Source organism: Phaseolus vulgaris, chromosome 7, assembly GCF_000499845.2.
Source record: "Phaseolus vulgaris cultivar G19833 chromosome 7, P. vulgaris v2.0, whole genome shotgun sequence".
Taxonomy (NCBI): domain Eukaryota; kingdom Viridiplantae; phylum Streptophyta; class Magnoliopsida; order Fabales; family Fabaceae; genus Phaseolus; species Phaseolus vulgaris.
Genome location: NC_023753.2, coordinates 11,997,535 through 12,016,989, shown reverse-complemented (window position 1 = coordinate 12,016,989; position 19,455 = coordinate 11,997,535). Strand labels below are relative to the sequence as shown.

The following is a 19,455-nucleotide window of genomic DNA, read 5'->3' as shown; positions in this document are numbered from 1 at the left end:
CCCTATGTTGCTAAGATTTAACATGTAATATCATATACAATTTACATTGGACAATTGATAAATAGTTAATGCTAAGGATACAATTGATTAAATATGCATTAGTAAAGAGGAAGAATGTAGAAACAACATATTTAAAGTTAATTAAAATATACTTTTAGTCTATAGTTCTATAAAAATATTTGATAATTTTAAAATTCTGTCATTTTCTAACATTTGTTGTAGTGCTTATAAATATTTCAATACTAAAATAGAAAATTAATTAATATATTTAAAGTATCACAAAATATTATAAATTAAGACTATTATATTTTTCTACGTACTTCATTTAATTAAATATTTATTTTTAACATTTTATTTTAATTAGATATAATTATAATTTACTGAAACACTTATAATTTGTTTTCTAAATTAATTTTGATATTATAATTTTCAACAATTGTAAAATATTTTATTTTCTAATATATCAATAAATAGATTTCATCTCTACATTTTTAAGAAATAATAATTATAATATATTAAAATTATATGTAATATTAAAAACTAATTATTTTTTTCTTCTTTACACAATTTAAAACAAATATATTAAAAAATTTATATCGTTCGTAATATATTAAAAACTAAAGGAATTTACATGTGATTATCTTATTTATAAAAAATATTAAATATAAATTTTAGTTTATTATGTACTTTAAAATATTCTAATTTTTTGAATGAATATTTATACCTTTAGTACTAAATTAATTATATTAATAACAAGGAGTAAAATCATACTAACAAAATGAAAAATTTAAAAGTATATATATATATATATATATAGATTAAATTAGTTAGATAATATTTGCGGTTACTTGAAACATAAGCCAAATATCTTATACTAGTTTTAAAGTGTATGAGACAAGAATAAAAACGAGTTATGATAAAAAAATTTATAAGGCTATAAGAATGAAAGGAGAAAATAAATTACAAGTATTAAATAAAATATAAAATTTTAAATAAAAATGCAATATTAAAAGTGTATTATTAAATAAAAAAGTAAAAGTAACATATATGATTACTTTATTTATATTAAATAATAAATATATATAAGTTAATTTTAAAAAAAATTGAAATACCTTAGTTTAAAATAAGCTTAATTATTTTAATAAATATTTTGCATTTTCAGGATTAAATAATTATAATTAATTATAAGAAAAAAAATATAAAAAAATAAAATATTTAAAACTAAATACTACAAATAATTAAACTTTTACCTGTTAATCCTCCTTTACCATCTTTATCTCAATAACCCAATTGTAATGTTTCTACAAAGCTAAGGATAAGATCAAAGTTTTGTCTGATTAAGGTTTAGGAGAGAAGAATACAACATGGTATATACTCTATACCAACCATTTTGAGAAAGGTGAACTCCCTCCCAAAAGAATGAAACCTCTGGTTTTTGACATAAACCATACTTCTTTTTTCCTCTCTCATCCACACTTCCACAATAATATTCCATGCTCACTCCCTCACAACATGGTTGCAGTGGATTCATCAATGTTGGGTCTTCTGATTGATGGAGAAAAAACAAGTCACCATCTAGACATGTTATTTTTCTTTTAAATAATTACGTAATAAAAAATGAACAGCTTGTTTGTCTTCTGTTTTCTGTAAGAATAAGGTATTGCATGACAAAGTCATGTGATGCAATCACACACATGATGGAGTAACACATTTGAAAATAACAAAATCTAGGCAAAAGTTGTTAACAATTTAGCATTGCTCCTTTTGAAACACAAGAGAACTTACCAGAACGGCTTTTCTGCATTGTGGCAAGTACAGAGAGGAAAGAGTTGTATAGGTCTAGTGTCACAAAGACTGGTTTTCCCAATTCCTTGTTAAGTTCTTGCACAGTTTGGAGAAGCATTTGACTGTGATTTTGGGAGATGAAATTGAAAGGTTCAAGGCATTTGTCATAGGAAGTTGCCATAGTTATCAAAGGCATGCACCCTATAGGCTCTAATAACCCTACTGCTATTTTATTTATCCCCAAGCTGTGGAGGCGTCTAAGATTTAAAGACATTTGCTGGATAAGTGATGTAGTAAAAGCTTGTATATTCTGCCACATAGAGAAATGTGAAAAACATATATTTATATATAATTTTAAATAAAAACTAAGACTATGCTTATAAGAAATGAATTATAGCTGAACCACTCACTTGTATGCTTCCTTGTTTTCTTTGTAGAAATGTAGCATAGTCATTTCCTGCAGCATTGACTAGAGCAACTGAAGACTCAAGGTCGGCTTTGGTATAGATTTTTTGTTGGATTAGCTTCTCAAAGGAGTCAATTTGGACAGTCATGTTTGGTCCATCAGCTAAAGTGTTGAAAATACCAGTTCCTCCGTGAGCAAAGTTTATACCATGTTGTTGTTCCGAGGAATTTCTAAATACATAGGGTGTGGGGGATTTTATTTTCAAATATGAAGCTGCATGTATCATGAAAATATAAGAAATGACCACATTAACAAAAGTACACATGATGCTCTAAAACTAGTAATTAATCAATGGCAGAAATGGAGAGAAGATGAAGTACCAATGTAATCTGTGAGGACACAACCATCAGAGAACCTTCCAGCAGGTGTACCAGGAAAAGTAATTCCACTAGGAGGCTTATACGATATTGAGTTCACCGAATTCCCTGTGTCAACATAAGAGTCTCCGAAAACAAATAGTTTTACCTCATCTAACCTTTCATCCCCTTCCACTTCTACAACAATATGACATACCTATATATATCAAGAACAAGAAAAATGAAATCCTAAGCTATTATTTGATTGTGATGTGATGTGTACCTCTCAAAATGAAGAAGAGGAGAAGCAGCAGAGTCATTACTGATAGAGTTTGCTTCACCATTGCTGATATATTGGCTGACACGGACACGGCAAAGTATAAATATTAACTCTACAAAGATAACACCATATATATACAGTTGCATACATTCATATGGATTGCATGTACAAGTATCTAGAGATTCTGAGAGACTAACTTGAATCAGATTAATTAGGTGCCACCTCTACGGTTCTGGTGCGAAAAGTGACTTTAAGGCCTAGCTAGCTAGTCACAAACTTACCATTTTCTTCATAATGGAAGGTAATAGGACTTTTTCTTATTAGAGAAAAGGAAGTAGCACATGAGGGAAAATTTATTGATCACTCTGAATACAAGTGCTTTTATACCAAAATGCCACATATCAAAGAACCCTTGCACCCTCAATCTTACTAAAAAATAATAGCTTTTACTATTGTTCAAAGGGTTGTTGAAACAAACTGGTCGGCCACCAGTACTCAACAATCTCAATCTGCAGTCGCACCAGACAAGACCAAAGTTTCATAGTAACTGGTTTTGTCCGTTCATCGACAGCTACTAATTTTGCATCTAATTTGTCAAGAGATAACTTGTACATGTTCTTTGTAATGTTTTAAATGTATTCAAATTTACAATTTTTGCAAAGTAAAATAAAAGAAATGTTGAATATGAATAAAATATAATTAATTGAGTTCTACCAACTTGGTTGGTGTAAGGGTTAAAAGTTGCATGTATAGTAATGGGACCTGTGTTTTTGGGCAAACTGTTAATAATAATAATTAATTGGGTTCTGAATAGTAGTGGGAGTATGAATTTTTTAAATCCTTTAGCTTTAGATGATATGGATTTTGTAGGTTGAAAATATGTAGATAACTTTAATTACAATGTTTTTCTTATTATCTATAAAATTTTACCATAGATAATTTGATTTTTCTTTTAATATTAAATATAGATAAATGAAGAAATATGAACATGATAATAAAATAAAATAAAACAATAAAATAAGTTTTGAATATTTTTTAAAAATTGTTTGACTTTTAGTTTTTGTAATATGTACCTTATTTGTTTTTATTTACTATTAATTTAAAGATATAGATTCAATATATGAGCATAATGCTATAAAGACTATAAAATGAAAAAGAAAAACAGGGATTATATATAAAGGATTAAAACAAAAAATATAACAGGGACTGTATATAAAGGATTAAAACAAAAAAATATAATAATTAAAATTTAAATAAAAAATTAGGACCAAATCAAAATATAACTATATTTTACAAACTAAAACATATTTAAACTTTAAATCAATTATGATAAAACCAGAAAAAAAAATAAAGATGTGTAAAAGAAAAAAGTGATAAAAAAACATTGAACTTTTTTCTTTCCCTTCTCTGAATATTGGATTATTTTTGTGAGTTAGAATTATTGTTTTAACATTGTGTATGCAAAGTCATTAGAATAATAGGGGTGTGAATGTTATAGGATAATCAAAATTAAAATAATTCCTTGAATTAAATAGCTTTTTTTTTCACCTTATTAGATTAAAATTAGTGAGGTTATTATAACCTTTAAGTTGATAGAATAATTTTTTGTATTAAAGATTATCTATTGTCTTATTTAAATAAAAATATTCATTGTACTATAGTTAGTAGTAGTTGTAGTAGAGACGGAAAATAAGTTCAAATTTATGAATCAGTTTAGTGTATCACATATATGAATTACGCAAAGTAAAAAATAAAAATAATTGAAAAGTTGGATTAGACTTATTTTATTCTAAAAGTAATTGTTTTAAAAACTATGAGAAATCCATTTAATCCATCAACTTATAATGACTTAAGTCATATTAATATTTTCTAGATTATATGTTAAGTATGTTACATCCAACTGATAAACACACTCATCTTAACAACTATAAAGAATAAATATTTGGAATTTCTTTACTATTTGGTTATTATTATGAAAATATTAAATAGTTAATTAATTATAATAATCTGTGTATCAACTTCTCATTGGATTATGCTATAGATTTTGTCTAAAATAAAACATTTATTTAAAATAACAATAAAAGGGGTTATTGTAGTTATTTTAAATCCAATTTGTTTTACTTATTATGAAAATCTTAGATCATCTTTATTTGATAAAATTTTGATATCTGCTTTTTATTTAATTATTGTCGCATGTTCTTGTTTTAAAAAACAAAATTAGTTATGGTATTATGAATTATCATTATAAAATCATAATTAATGTAGTGATTACTATGAATTTTTTATTAATTAAATATTTTTGTCCTCGTATTATAATATTCATTTTTAGTCTAAATTTGAGACTCTTATGATATTTATAGTATAAAAATAAATAATATAAAAATAAAAATAATTAGAATGAGTACTTTATAACATACGACGTTAATTTTTATTTGACGTGATAAATAAAGTTTCAACTTAACCTATATAATAATATTATAATATTTATGTCAACATTGATTCATTGACACATCATGATTTTTTTTATATGATATTTAAAAATATCTTCTTCAAAACAAAATCCAAAGAGAAAGAAAGGCCAATTTTGCAAAAAATTGAATAATTCATTCTTTCCCTTTTTCTCATTCTCGGTCGGTGTTACAAAGTCAGAAGATCTTCTCCTTGGACCGTGGCTCTCCCTCCGCGCATCTTTTAGTGTAATAAAGAGAATTAAACTATCTACCATCATTTACACTTTTATTTTTCTATCTAATATTTTTTTTTTATTTCTTTATCTAGTACCATTTTATTTTTATTTTTCTATCTAACATCCTTTTATTTTTTATTTCCCTAACACTATTTCAAAAATAAATAAATAAATAATTAATTTTATATTTTAATTTTAATTTTGAATACATTAAAAAATAAGTATTTTTAATGTTTAAAATAGTTAAAAATATAATTAATGAATAAATAAATGAGTTTTTACAAAATAAAAATAAAAAAGTAATAAATTAAAAAAAATTAGTTTAAATTTTTTTTAAGAATGAAGAAATAAAAAATTAAACTCTACATAAAAGTTGAATCTATAAACATAAATTAGTATTTATTTTTATTATTATTGATGATGTAATCATGTTAATTTCAAATAAAAAAATACATAACATAATTATAAAAAAATCAAAGTCAATTAGTATTAATTAATATTGAACGCACAAATAATATTGAAGTGTCTATCTACCATAAATGCAAAATCCTAAAAAAAAAACTAATGCAATTGCTACACTTAATGCTTAAAAATGAGAAGAAGAAAAATGTAAAAATAAATAAATATAGAAAATAAAAACAGCAACATTGCAACAAATCTTTCATGTTACGAAAGACTATTTGATGGAACTAAAAAATGAAGAGTATTGACCTGCATACACCAGTCAAATATTATGCCCAAATCCCGACATGAAAATAACCTCAAAGGGGAGACCTAAGTCAAGTCAAATAAGGACTGATATTGTCAAACACCAGGACACACAAAAAGAACATGTCCTAACATTATTGGATTGTGCTTTTCTCGTCCTTAATTATGTTTCATTTGGCACAAACTATTTAATGTATCATTGAAGAAAATATTAAATGAATGATCATCTTTCATTTTTTTTTTTTATGATCAACATCTACTTATTTAGTATCGTCTTATATTTCTTATCTTTATCCTGTTTGGATTTTTTTTTATATCTGGTATATTTATCTTATTTTATTTTTCCTTTATTTTATATCTTATATGTTTTTAGTTATTATTTTTTTCTGTCATTGTTTATTTATTTTTGTTTTTTGTTTTTATTTTATTATTGTTGTTTTTATTTTCTATACTTATTTGTTTTTGCATTTTTTTCTTCTCATTTTTAAGCATTAAGTGTAACATTTGCATTAGTTTTTTTTTTAGGATTTTGCATTTAGGGTAGACACTTCAATATTACTTGTGTGTCCTCTATTAATTAATACTAATTGACTTTGTTTTTTTTATAATTATGTCCTGTATTTTTTATTTGAAATTAACATGATTACATCATCAATAATAATAATAAAAATACTAATTTATGTTTATAGATTCAACTTTACGTTGTTGTAGGGTTTAATTTCTTATTTTCTTCATTCTTAAAAAAATAATTTTAAACTAAACATTTTTAATTTATTACTTTTTTTTTTATTTTGTAAAAACTCATTTTTTTATTCATTAATTATATTTCTAACTATTTTAAACATTAAAAATACTTATTTTTTAATCCATTCAAAATTAAAATTATAAAAAAAAATTATTATTATTTTATTTTTTTTTGAAATGGTGCTAGATAGGAAAATAAAAAATAAAAGGGTGCTAGATAGGAAAATAAAAACAAAAGGGTGCTAAATAGGGAAATAAAAACAAAAGGGTGTTAGTTAGGGGAATAAAAGTGTAAATGGTACTAGACAGGGAAATTACCCTCAAATGAGACCCCTTTTTGTTTCTCTCAAAAGATTTTGAAATTAGAAACTAGAAAAACAATTTTAAGTTAAAATAAAACAATTGATCTTTATTATATTTTTTAATATATTATTAAATATTAAAAAAAATTATACAAAATAATTTCATAGGATAATGAGTAAGTAAATCACGAAGATATTATAATATTATAATATAATTCACACGAAAACTCTTACGTTAAATAAAAGTTAACAAGATATGTGTGAAGGAAATATGTTGTAGCTAAGAAGAAATATGATCTTAGCGATAACATTCATTTTTGTCAGAGATATAGGGATTCCTAGTCGAATTATTATCAGTCTTCCTCAATCATACTTTATTCTTTTATGTTAACTTTTTTTTTTTTTTATCTAGTCTTTTTGCAGTATTAGACATTATCCTGGCATTTAAGCCAATCTCCAAAATCACCGCATCCTAAAAGAGGAGAATTTATTATTAACAGGCGTTATATTGTTGATCGACAATTGATCTACTTATACCACGCAATCAGGCTTGACCTATGATACCATAACCGCCTAACCTCATACAAATGACATTGAGACTAAATATAGATCCATTGTCACGAGACATTGATCTAAATTAATGATCAACAATTGATCTACCTACACCACACAATTGGGCTCGATCATGACACCACATAATCCTTTTGTTTGATTGTTGCAAATACCTTCTAACCCTATAATAATTTTCTAAAATTAAAAATAAACCTTTAACTCTTTTACTTTTTTTTTCTTAAAAGAATACTTTATTACAATCACAATCCATCGACATACATCGATCATATGTTATGACTTGTTTGGTCTCATTTCATTGGTTAACTTTCAAAATGTCTTATCATTCTCAACCAAACAATATAAGATCGTAATTTATGTTTTTTTATCATATTTTCTTCGCATTCAAATGAAAAAATAGTCTTAAAAATGGTATATGGATTCCACTTTTAACTAGGAATGGTAATGTGGGGTTGACCATGCGGGTCGGTTTGCGGGCCGTTGGCAAAAAATGCGGGGCGGGCTCAATAATAAACCCGCTTAAGCTCGTCCTGCATAACCCATAGCCCGTGCAGGCCAACGATGGAACGGGACAGACTGACCTATTGATCCACAAAAAAAAAAAAAAAAAACAAGTTGTGTTATGTGTCGTTGTCCCAAATTAATTTCAAAACCTAATTAATTAGGTTTTTGCATTTGCTGTTTTATATCAGTAGCATACATAGGTTCAATTTTTTATTCAATTATAATCAATTTATATTCAAATTTTTTTATAATTATTCAATTTTTCAATAATAATGCAAAAAGTAGCAAATATTTTGATTGAATTCCTTTATATTCAATGTTTTTATAATTATTGAATTTGTATATTCAATTTTTCAGTAACAAAAAGTAGCAAACATTTTTATTGAATTTCTTAAAAAAAATCGTATACATACTGACCCACAAACTCGTGGATTGTCTCTTATGCGAGACGGAACAGAAAAATCAACATGCAGAACGGACCAACCTAACCCACATTTTACAGGTCAAACGTGAAACAAGCCAACCCACATTATCTTCTCACATTTAACTAGTACAAACTAATTTTAAAATCCTGAGTAAGCTTAAATAGTTAGACATATACAGTATAGCATGTGTATGAAAAAATTCTGTAAATACTTTTAAGATAAAAATTAATTTCATCATAAATTAAAATTACTTTTATTAACTATTTTATAAAATCTATTTTTCATTAACTTCATTAAAATTTGATTTATCTATAAATATTAATAATATATAATAAAGGACTTCTCTTTGTAGTGATTACAAATTTTTACGAATTTATTTATCTGGTAAGTAACTATTTTTAAACTAAAATAATTATCTAGAATAAAAAAGTACCTACAAAATAAATAAAAATTATTAAAAATAAAATTATAAAAAATATTTTATTTGCTCTTATAATTACTTTTTATGAAATTTTTATATTTTAATAATTATCTATATCACTGTATAGAGATGATACATTGGTAAATTCTTTTAGTTTCATCTTTCAATTAGACATTTATCTTATGATAAATAAAAAATAATTGATTGATTTATTTAATAAAATAAATAGTTAAACAATTTTTCTTTATTTTAAAAATAAATAAATAAATTTTATTTTAAAAAATAATGACTACATTAAGTTTTTAATACTATTTTTTTTAATTATACATATGTGCATATATATATTTAAATTATATTAATTTTTATTTTTAATTAATTGTTCGTAAAAATAATAAAAATATTTATGTTTTAATATAATAAATACATGTATTTTCACTAGTATTAATGAGATAATTATGTTTTTGTAGCCACTTAGTAGATGTTTTTAGTGTATACTATTCATTGAGAATTTTACTCTTATCAATTTAACTTCTTTTATTACTTTATCTTTTAGGTTTTATATCTGTTTTAAACTCAATTAAATAGCTATAATAAAATTATAAAAATAATTTGTTTTATAATTATTTATTATGAATATATATTTTATAAATTTAATAATTTTGTATTTATTTTAATAATTATGATAAAAATTAAGTTTTTATTTTTTGTTATCATGAAAAAAATGGACACAGATGTGGATAAGCACATGTTTCCACTATATATATATATATATATATATATTATCTTTTAATTGGATAATTTTACCTTTTAATAAATAAAAAATAATTTATTTATTTACTAAAATAAATAACTGAATAAGTTCTCTTTATTTTAAAATAAAAAAATAACCTTTTTTTAAATAGTGACTACATAATTTTTTAATACTATTTTTTTATAAAATTGTATATATGCATATGTTTTAAATTATAATTTTTTTTTAATAATTATTCATAAAAATAATAAAATTATATATTTTAATGAAATAAAAATGTGAGTACACTTGTTTTCGTAGAACTATTTTTTCAAAAACATAACCGTTATAAAATTGTCACGTGAAGCTTTGTTCTCTTACATAAATCTTTCACAACTTTCTCTTTCATAAATTTAAATATTTTTTAAATAAATATTACATATAAAAATAATACGACATATTTATCAGTTACTAATGGCTAAAAATAGTTGATAATTATGAAAAGCACGAGTAACTAAGAATTTTGGTCACAATCTTCTCCCTAGAAGCTCTTCAAATAATAGCAACCATTTATTTTATTTTTTTCATTATCTACCACTTCATAACATAGACATTGTAATTTAATGATGTTTTACTAAGTTCAGCATGTTAAAATATTGCCTATATTAATTATAAGTTCTCTATGTAAGCTGGGCAAGAGAAGGTTGCAACATTCTGTAGACTGCAGACCAACCATTTTGAGAAGGGTGAACATTGTCCCAAAAGAAAGAAACTTTCGGGTTCTCACATAAACTATATTTCTTTTCCCCTTTGTCATCCACACTTCCACATGAATCTCCCAAATTCTTTACATCGCAGCATGGCTGCAATGGATTCATCAGTGTTGAGTTTTCTGCATAATGTAAAAAGAAGAGACATCATAAAGACAAGTGATTGCTTGCACAAAAGCAATTTATGTTATCTGTCATGATTAGTGTAACATGAAATAAGGATTAGAGTACCATCAAATTCTTGCATACATATATTACTAAGTATAAGTTCAATATAGTGCTATGAATTACTAAGCGGATCTAACTTTGTAATTCCCACATAACCAAATAATACAGAATAGTGTGTTGTTAATTAGCAACAGAGAACTTTGAAAAATAAATATTTAATTGTGTCCTCTGTAATTTTGGGCATGTATAGTGCTTTGGTGAGAGCAGAATGAGAACTAACCAGCACGCTTTTTCTGCATTGTTTCAATTGTAGAGAGGAAGGAGTTGTAGAGGTCTAGCGTTATGAAAACTGAATTGTCTGTTTGATTGTTGAGCTTTTGTATAGCTTCGAGTAGCTTTTTGTTGTGATCTTTGGAGATTGAGTTCAGAAGGCCAATGCAGTCGGTGCGGAAAGATATCAAAGTTAAAGCAGGCAAACACCCAATTGGTTGCAATAACCCAACTGCTACCTTATTTATGCCTAAGCTGTGAATGCGATTCAGATTTACAGAAATTTGCTCCACAAGAGATTCCGTGAAGGCTGGCAAATCCTGTAAAAGACAAGGATAGAGAATGTTGTTAACATCTGAAAATAGACTCCTTTGGTCAAAACATGGTAAAGAAAAAGGTTTGTAATTAACCACTTACAAAAAAGCGACCAGTTTTTAATGCATTTGTATAATCGTTACCACCAGCATTGACGAGAGCAATTGAGGAGTGAAGATCCATTTTGGTATAGATATTTTGTTGGATTAGCTTCTCAAATGAGTCGATTTGGACAGTCATGTTTGGTCCATCAATGGAAGTGTTGAAAATACCAGTCCCTCCATAGGCAAAGTTTATACCGTGCTGCATATTAGTAGAATTTCTCAACCTATATGGTGTAGGGGATTCAATTTTCAGAAAGGAAGCTGCAACCAACATCATATCAGTCAAAATAAATCCAGCCCAAAATTAACACTTTTCATACAAAAGCAATGCACACAAATTAAATTTATAAAGTAAAGTTAGGTTTTGTAGCAATGCTCTTTCAACAGTTGGGTAGTCTAAGTGAAAGGATCCATCTGACGAACACAACAAATAGAAAATGAAACAAAGGCGTATCTGGTGTGCTAAATTTTAGAGCACAAGTCATGCAATTGATACTGAAATTTCTCTGATTCAAATCCAAATATGCCCTGTTAACCCATTTTTGAGTTATGCAGAGAGAGTGAAAAAGGAGTGTTACCAATGTAATCAGTGATGATGCGACCGTCACAGAATCTCCCTGCAGGACTACCAGGAAAAGTGATTCCATTGGGAATCTTGTATGATTCTGAATGCACGAAATTCCCTGTGTCAACATAGGAGTCCCCAAAAACAAACAGTTTTGTTGCAGTGTTGCTGTCGTACACCCTATTTGACTTCTTAGCCCCTTCCACCTCTGCAACATTGACGTGCATATATAGCTGTGATTATTACCAACCAATATTAAGCTTAAAAGGGAATAGATTCTGATTGTGATGTTATGTTACCTACATACATACCTGTGAAAATGATGAAGGGAAAAAGGAGAACAGAGATTATGGAGAGAATTTGGTTTGCCATTGATGATTCTTAGAAGGTGAGGAATATTGACACCTTCAATGTGTTGGCTGGTAAGGCAAGGTAAAGTATAAATACTCAGAGTGAGGCAGAGACAGATTTAAACTGTGAATTTCTAACCCATTTTGTTTTATTAATTTTAGAAAAATTATAATTTGACAGTTAGAGAGTTGTATACACACTCTTATGTTACAATTTCTCTGTGATTGTTTTAGAAAAATATAATAAAAAGTAAATTTATTATTAAATAATTTAAAAAATATTAAAATAATAGTATTGGAAATTATAGGAGATGTTGAAAAAAAACTTGTGTTGTTAATGGATAATGATTCTTAATTTTAAATGTTTTAATATGTGTGTAATCCGTTAATTATATTTATTTAGGGTATTACTGTGAAAATAACTATATCTTAGTGTCATTTATATAGTTTAATTATAATAGGTGATGAAACAAAATAAAAGGAATAATATCTTAATAATTTACCTTTTCTTTGAGTAACAAAATGAATATCTTACAAAATTATATAAAATAACATATAGAAGTCTCTAGAATTTAATTATTTATTATAATTAATAAACTATTAATTATTTCCTACTAAAAAAATTATCATTTTTTCTAGGCAAATATGTCAGCTTCCTCATAGAGAATGAGCCAAAATGGTTATACATTCATTGATTTTATGAGCATTAATTATTGACAATTAATATTATAAATATTTAATAGAAATTAATAATATAAATATTTAATAGCAATTAATATTATAAATATTTAATAGCAATTAATATGATAAATATTTAATAGTTAAATAATAGGGAAGTTTAAGAACTTCTGCAAATCAATCCGAACCACCCGGCTTTGTAACTCTGAGATTTAATGCTTAAATTTTTTTATGTTATTGTTATACTATTCGACTTTTTTATTAAAAAATCCTTCAAATAAAAAATTACACATTAGATGAATTTATGTATTATTTCAGAACTTACTCTTGCTTTAGTTTGGGAAATTTGATAGTTTGTTACAGAAACTTAATCAATCTAAATTACAAAATAATTGATTTATTTAGTGTAAAATTCACATTATTTAACAAAAATATAAAATTAGAATGAAAAATCTCATGTAAAATACGATTTTACATTTAAAATTTTCAATTTAAGATAAAAATTAAAATTATATATGACAAATACTATTCACTTTATTTTAAAATAATTTTGTATTATTTGTAAAAAAAATTATAATCTGTCTATATATTTAGGTAAATCAACAAATTTGTCACTTAAAATATATCATGTTTAATTATTGAAAACAATAATTTATTAGAAGAACTATGAAAAAATACTAAATTTCATGTTATCATTAAAAATAGTGGTTAAAGTTAACGTTCGTTAAAGCTATGTTTTATATCTTGCGTTACGTCTTATTTAAGATAGGTTCTAACGTTACGTTTTATGTGGTAGGTTCTATCTGTTTACATTATAATTGAAATTGTATACGAGAATGATATGTGAAATATGACGAGTGACAATTTAATATGAAAGTTTTTTTTTCTATTTTTTTCATGTATTTATAATATGTTATTTTCAAATTATTTTTCTTAAATCTAATTATTTATTGTCATTTTATAGTCTCTGGAAAATTTTCAAAATTTGAGTGAAGTATACAAATTACTAATAAAAACGTTATCATGTTTCCATTATTTTTTTTATATTTTCTACGTTGCTTTCACGCAATTTATATAATTCATCTTAACTTTTGTCTCATTACTTTTTACATCAAATTCACCATTTAAAATTGAATATATACAGCAAGGTGTGTTGATTCATTGCTTCAACACTCAATATTGAATTTGAGTTCATTTTCTTTACATTGTTATTGTTTTAATTTCTTTGACCATATATAGATATATTTACAAAAAGGAATGACTTTGTTTGTTATATTTATAAAATAACTATATATTACTCAACTAAAGTTAAAATTAAAAAATTTAATAATATATCTTAAAGTTGTATATTAAATATATATATAACTAAACACGATAAGTTATAAGTTATTATACATAATAGTAGTTATTAGCTAAATCCAAGACATAGTTAATAACCTAATTATAATTGAGTGCTTTGCATTAAATAAAACTCAACCTACATAAATATATATAAGTTATATATATAAGTTATAGCAGATTGGGTCCAATTTCGTGGTACATTTAACCTTAAACACTAAAATGGAAATTATTATATTAATAGAGAAATATGAGGATACAAATCTATATATTATATAATTATGAATTATATAAATTGATAATAAAAATTTATATACACAAGTATGTTCTAGATTATTTTTTGGAATAGGAAAAGATGTTTTTCATAACTGGTTCAAAATGATTTGTTTCTTATTTCTATAATCATAATAAAAATTTATACAATAAGTTTGAGTTTTTAAAAAATTAATATATATATATTTTAAAATTTTGTTAGAACCGTATTAGATTTCTCAAAAATCCAACAAATATATTTTGAATTGGACACTTTACGGATACGTACTCTACAAATGTCATACGAGTGTTGATGTTCAATACGAGCATCCAACATCGACATGTCATTTAAGATGAGTATCTGATTATGAGTTAACACTCTTATTTAAAAATTTGGTTTATTTGAAACTAATTTTTCTTTTACTTTCATTATATAATTTTTTTAATAAAAATTAATATAAACAAAATTTTTAAATAAAATAATAATATATTTAATTATGAAGTGAGCGTCAACGCTGAGATATCTCGACTTATAATTGCTCTTATTGTTAATATTAGTCATTGATATTTATTGATGAAAGCTTGTGAAACAAAACCTAATTAAAAACTTATGTGATTATCACTTCATTTGGGTTTTCGACTTTCTTATTCTTCGTTAGAGAATTCTCTGAACGGATTATGTAACATGTTCTCTTTCTTTTTTTAGTCTTCTCATTTTTAACCAAATGTTATTGTTTAACCTCTATTGTGAATGACTTAAAATTAATAACATGATGTGACTGATCATGAAAGTTAATTTATAGTTAATTTTAAATTAATTATCTTCTCATTATCATTTTAGTCATTAAAAGTATTAAGCGTTGTGATAATAACTTTTAAAATTAAAAAAACATCAAATAAATACCTAAAATTATTCTCATTCTAATTTCTTACATGTACAATATACTATTATTATTATTAGCAGGAACACATACACTCTCGCGTCTGTGCATCCGTATTTTTTATTTTTTATTTTTACTATTATTATACGTATATTTATATTTATTTAAATGAAATATAGATTTATGTGTATTCGTATGTATGAGAAACATATAGAGCATGAGAGACATAGAAAGAGTATGAAAGTCATGTTATTGTGTTTCAAGATATTTGGAAATAATAAAGATAAAGTGAGAAAGAGCGAAGAGAGAAAAAACAGTGATAAAATCCAAAAAATTCAAAAATTCAAATTGGAAAGCTACGGTCAGTGAAAATAGAAGAAATGGAGATATATTTCAGAAAATTAAATTAAAAAAAAAAACCTACTCTATATTCAAAACTATTTTTATTAACGGTTTTAATATGTTTTAGGAAAAATAAAAAAAATACGGAATGCTCATACAATAATAAAATTAAATATTAATATAAGAATAAAGTAAGAAAAATATTTAGAACAGAGAATCTCCTTTATACATATATAATATATATAATAAGTATAGATCTAAATTTTATAATTTACAATTATGCTCTCTAAAAGAATGCAAAGACTATATGTAACTAACAAATTTAAATTTCAAAGATTTATTTCACACTTGTTTTAAATTTCAGAAACTACTAATGTTTTAGAAGAACTAAAATTGTATCTTTATTTTAATTGTAATATGAAAAAAAGAAACTGTAATTTTATTTTTTTTTAAATTATTTATTGTAACTTTTTAATTTAATATCACATGTAACACTCCCGCAAAATTATAACTGTAATACTTATCTAAAAAAATTAATACAAACTTTTTGTAGGTCAAAATAAACCTTAAAATGTGTATATTTATAATTGGGGTGAATATTTTATAAATTAAGCAAAAAAGTTATAAATAGATAAATTTAACCATTCAAAATTTATTTCATAAAAATTATTATTGTTTTAAAAAAAAACTGTTCCATATTTTTTCTAATTTATTTCATAGTGATTCATCCATCTTTTTTAAGATTTGAGTTATAGACATGTAGGAGAGACAAGAAGATAAATTACCAATTAAAATTTTATTTAAAGGTAAGTTTCTATTTCTTTTTAGATGGTTGCACGTTGAGTTGTTTGCATGCCTAAAAGTAGGTATGTATGTGAGATTTGTGAGTAAAATATAAATCTTTGTTAGTTTAAAGTTGTAGTGATACCTTTTAGTTTGATTATCAAGGTTTTATGTGAAAAATAAAAATTTGGATTTTAAACTTATGTACTAAGTTGGAGATCCTATATTAGAAATATCACGACTTCACAAATGCTAGATTTATAAAAATTTATGAAATATGTTGATAAAAAATGTCTCAGATATGATATGGCTTCCGAACTCATTGATATTTCTTATGTGAATAACTGCATTTCAAAATATAGTTGACATAAATTAGTTTTAAGATACATATATGTTTAAGAATTATAAAAAAAAAATTAACATATCATGTTACCTCTTTCCAACCAGTTTTAACATCTAGTCTTACAATGGTAATCATCCATTGCATAACGTAATAACCACACTCATAGCTTTCTGGTTGTTTATTACACTATAATTCAATAAAAAGTAAAAGTTAGTATATTGATAAACAATGAAAAGAGAAAGAAAATATTACAAACCTTTATTTTTATCCAATTCAAATTATTTGAACTGAATCGACCTTTTAGGATGTTATATGCACGCCATGAACTGGTTAATACAAAAACCTCGTTAGTAGATGGTTAATTAGTAACATACAAAGTTAAGTTTATAGTGTACTTACGTATCAATGATTTCTTAAGATTTGTGGGTATCTTCTTGTGTAGGGAACAGAACCACACAGCAGTCTTATCAACCATTGATAAAACAAGTAACTGTTAATGATGCCTATATCATCCATGAAAAGAGTTAGTAAATATTTAAAACATGAAATAGTAATAATTGATGACATATAATTAAACTTACTCATTAATATAAGGGCATAAATAAATTTGTTTTCCCTCTTTTTCCAGGGTGTTAGTGATGTATGCTTGGGTCTCATATGACTTTGGTCCAACGAGATTAGTATATGTAGGATCTAAGAATCCATACACATTTTCCTTCTCCTCAGTGAGACAGACTCCATGCAAAAACTTACAAGTTATTAGTTAAAGCATAATCTGTAATAATTTAACATAAAGTGCATTGAAATATAGGTAAAGAGACTTACATCATAAAAAAATTGAATTATATTTATATTGAGCTCCTAATCCCCAGCTACAAATTCTAATAAATCTGTGTTGTACATGAATAATGGCAGTTCAGTGTTTATTTGAAAAAATGTATCATCCCACGGAACTTCAAAAGGATCATGACCAATCTGTCTAGCACCTAGAGCTAAGGAAGCTATAGGATCGTCAACCGGAACCTCATGCTTCTTCTTCGGACTTGGTTTCCGAAGAGGTTTCTACAAAATAAAGAACATTTGTATTAAATTATATGTAATATATAAATATAAATATAAATTAATACCAATGAAATGAAATTATTACACGAGGTTGTGACATAAATCGAATGAGGTGTCTGGGCCAGGCAACGAATGTCTGAAATGCATCGGCCACAGTGGTTACCTCATTTGAAGGTAGTGGAACACGAGCATCAGGTACTCGTACTTTTTCAACTGTTACCTTCGCCACATTAGGAGAGAGAGGAACGTTATGTAAGGTGGTGGCCTCTTCATAGACTTTTCCAAGGGCCATCACCTGAGGAAGCTTGTCAGCCACTACCAGTAGCTCACATTCCCTCGTCTTCCCAATGATACCATCCCCTGATGTTGTAGGAGTCGCACAACTTCCCTTTGTGCTCTTGGGAGTGAGACTAACAAGGGGTTGAATCGGCTCAACACAAAGTTGTTGCGATAGAAACTGTTGTCGCATTCGATCATTCTCCTTTCTCATCTCTAGCCGCATCCGATTAGTCTCCTTTCTCATCTCCTCCATTAATTGTCCACGTATCTTAGTCTTCATTTGAGATTCGATCTCTTTAGGGGCGGAGGATGACTGTTGTTGTGAAACTCCAAAATATAGTTTAATTCCAACCCCTTGTCCATCTGTACGAACACGACCACAGTGTTCAGGTCGTCCAATTGCTTCAACCAAGATATCATGACGACCTTGAGGAACAAAAATCATATCAGTTTTTAATATAATAAATGTTTTAAAATAAATGAAAAAAAAAACTAAAAATAACTTACAATTTTTTCGATGATAACCCCGAATTGCTCAAAATTTGGTGCACCTGACTTTTTAATTCGGGCCCTCTTCCATTTTACATGGCGAAAAGGTGGTGATGGAGGAGAAGTGACCACAGTTTCCACATTCTCAGACGACGTCCCCTGTCTAGATTTCTCCTTTTCCACCATCAGTGATTCTCAAGTTTTCGATACCCCCGAACGAGAGAGTACGTGCGGGGTAAAATTCTTCAAAGCTATCTCTTGAGCTTTCTTCCGACGATCCTGTCATAATTGAAATAAACAAAGTGAATTAAATAAGATAAACTTATTAATGTTATATAAATAAAAATAGTTAAGTTACTTCACTTACCATCCAAGCCTCATTTTCATGGCTTTCTTTAAAAAGACGCCATGTTTCCTCGTCAATATGTTTGTACTTTAAACATGGATTTTTTTCTTTAAGGTCGCCAAAAACGTATCTCGAAGTCAATCTTGACTTAAAGTGACAAAATTTAAGTCCGATATTGGATATAACCTTTGATCGAAGTGGTT

At 25.9% G+C, this 19,455-nt stretch overlaps 3 protein-coding genes and 1 long non-coding RNA gene across 6 annotated transcripts; all 4 read right to left on the bottom strand.

Moving 5' to 3' along the window:
• Nucleotides 1–1,316: 1,316 nt before the first annotated feature.
• On the bottom strand, nucleotides 1,317–3,182 carry LOC137828279 (GDSL esterase/lipase At5g03610-like). 2 transcript variants are annotated; one of them, XM_068634773.1, is made up of 6 exons: nucleotides 3,025–3,182; nucleotides 2,831–2,905; nucleotides 2,572–2,745; nucleotides 2,196–2,464; nucleotides 1,786–2,095; nucleotides 1,317–1,545 (listed from the first exon to the last, which is right to left on the bottom strand). In XM_068634773.1, exons 2-6 carry the CDS (start codon nucleotides 2,889–2,891, stop codon nucleotides 1,322–1,324), a joined length of 1,038 nt encoding a protein of 345 aa, XP_068490874.1. In that variant the 5' UTR covers nucleotides 2,892–2,905; nucleotides 3,025–3,182; the 3' UTR covers nucleotides 1,317–1,321. The 2 variants fall into 2 exon arrangements, with proteins under 2 accessions (XP_068490874.1, XP_068490875.1); XM_068634774.1 differs by having other exon boundaries at nucleotides 1,317–1,542; nucleotides 3,025–3,166.
• Nucleotides 3,183–10,474: 7,292 nt separating this feature from the next.
• Nucleotides 10,475–12,548, bottom strand: LOC137828113 (GDSL esterase/lipase At5g03610-like). The gene is made up of 5 exons (XM_068634557.1): nucleotides 12,421–12,548; nucleotides 12,123–12,317; nucleotides 11,543–11,805; nucleotides 11,136–11,445; nucleotides 10,475–10,809 (listed from the first exon to the last, which is right to left on the bottom strand). Exons 1-5 carry the CDS (start codon nucleotides 12,479–12,481, stop codon nucleotides 10,598–10,600), a joined length of 1,041 nt encoding a protein of 346 aa, XP_068490658.1. The 5' UTR covers nucleotides 12,482–12,548; the 3' UTR covers nucleotides 10,475–10,597.
• A 4,600-nt stretch (nucleotides 12,549–17,148) lies between these two features.
• Nucleotides 17,149–17,813, bottom strand: LOC137827922 (uncharacterized). The gene is made up of 4 exons (XR_011083800.1): nucleotides 17,658–17,813; nucleotides 17,476–17,579; nucleotides 17,333–17,402; nucleotides 17,149–17,262 (listed from the first exon to the last, which is right to left on the bottom strand). It is a non-coding gene; the product is annotated as an uncharacterized lncRNA (long non-coding RNA).
• A 76-nt stretch (nucleotides 17,814–17,889) lies between these two features.
• On the bottom strand, nucleotides 17,890–19,079 carry LOC137827921 (uncharacterized). Of its 2 annotated transcripts, none has more exons than XM_068634296.1 (3): nucleotides 18,925–19,079; nucleotides 18,224–18,843; nucleotides 17,890–18,138 (listed from the first exon to the last, which is right to left on the bottom strand). In XM_068634296.1, exons 2-3 carry the CDS (start codon nucleotides 18,695–18,697, stop codon nucleotides 17,938–17,940), a joined length of 675 nt encoding a protein of 224 aa, XP_068490397.1. In that variant the 5' UTR covers nucleotides 18,698–18,843; nucleotides 18,925–19,079; the 3' UTR covers nucleotides 17,890–17,937. The 2 variants fall into 2 exon arrangements, with proteins under 2 accessions (XP_068490397.1, XP_068490398.1); XM_068634297.1 differs by having other exon boundaries at nucleotides 18,302–18,843.
• Nucleotides 19,080–19,455: the final 376 nt, after the last annotated feature.

Excerpts from the sequence above, each read along its gene's own strand:
- LOC137828279 (XM_068634773.1), bottom strand. The coding sequence starts at position 2,891 with ATGGTGAAGCAAACTCTATCAGTAATGACTCTGCTGCTTCTCCTCTTC. Across the intron at positions 2,746-2,830 it reads CCTCTTCTTCATTTTGAGAG|AAGTGGAAGGGGATGAAAGG; the intron begins GTACACATCACA and ends ATATTGTTGTAG. Across the intron at positions 1,546-1,785 it reads AATGCAGAAAAGCCGTTCTG|AAGACCCAACATTGATGAAT; the intron begins GTAAGTTCTCTT and ends TCCATCAATCAG.
- LOC137828113 (XM_068634557.1), bottom strand. The coding sequence starts at position 12,481 with ATGGCAAACCAAATTCTCTCCATAATCTCTGTTCTCCTTTTTCCCTTC. Across the intron at positions 12,318-12,420 it reads TCCCTTCATCATTTTCACAG|AGGTGGAAGGGGCTAAGAAG; the intron begins GTATGTATGTAG and ends TCAATGTTGCAG. Across the intron at positions 11,446-11,542 it reads TAAAAACTGGTCGCTTTTTT|GATTTGCCAGCCTTCACGGA; the intron begins GTAAGTGGTTAA and ends TGTCTTTTACAG.
- LOC137827921 (XM_068634296.1), bottom strand. The coding sequence starts at position 18,697 with ATGAAGACTAAGATACGTGGACAATTAATGGAGGAGATGAGAAAGGAG. Across the intron at positions 18,139-18,223 it reads GATTTATGTCACAACCTCGT|AAACCTCTTCGGAAACCAAG; the intron begins GTAATAATTTCA and ends TTTATTTTGTAG.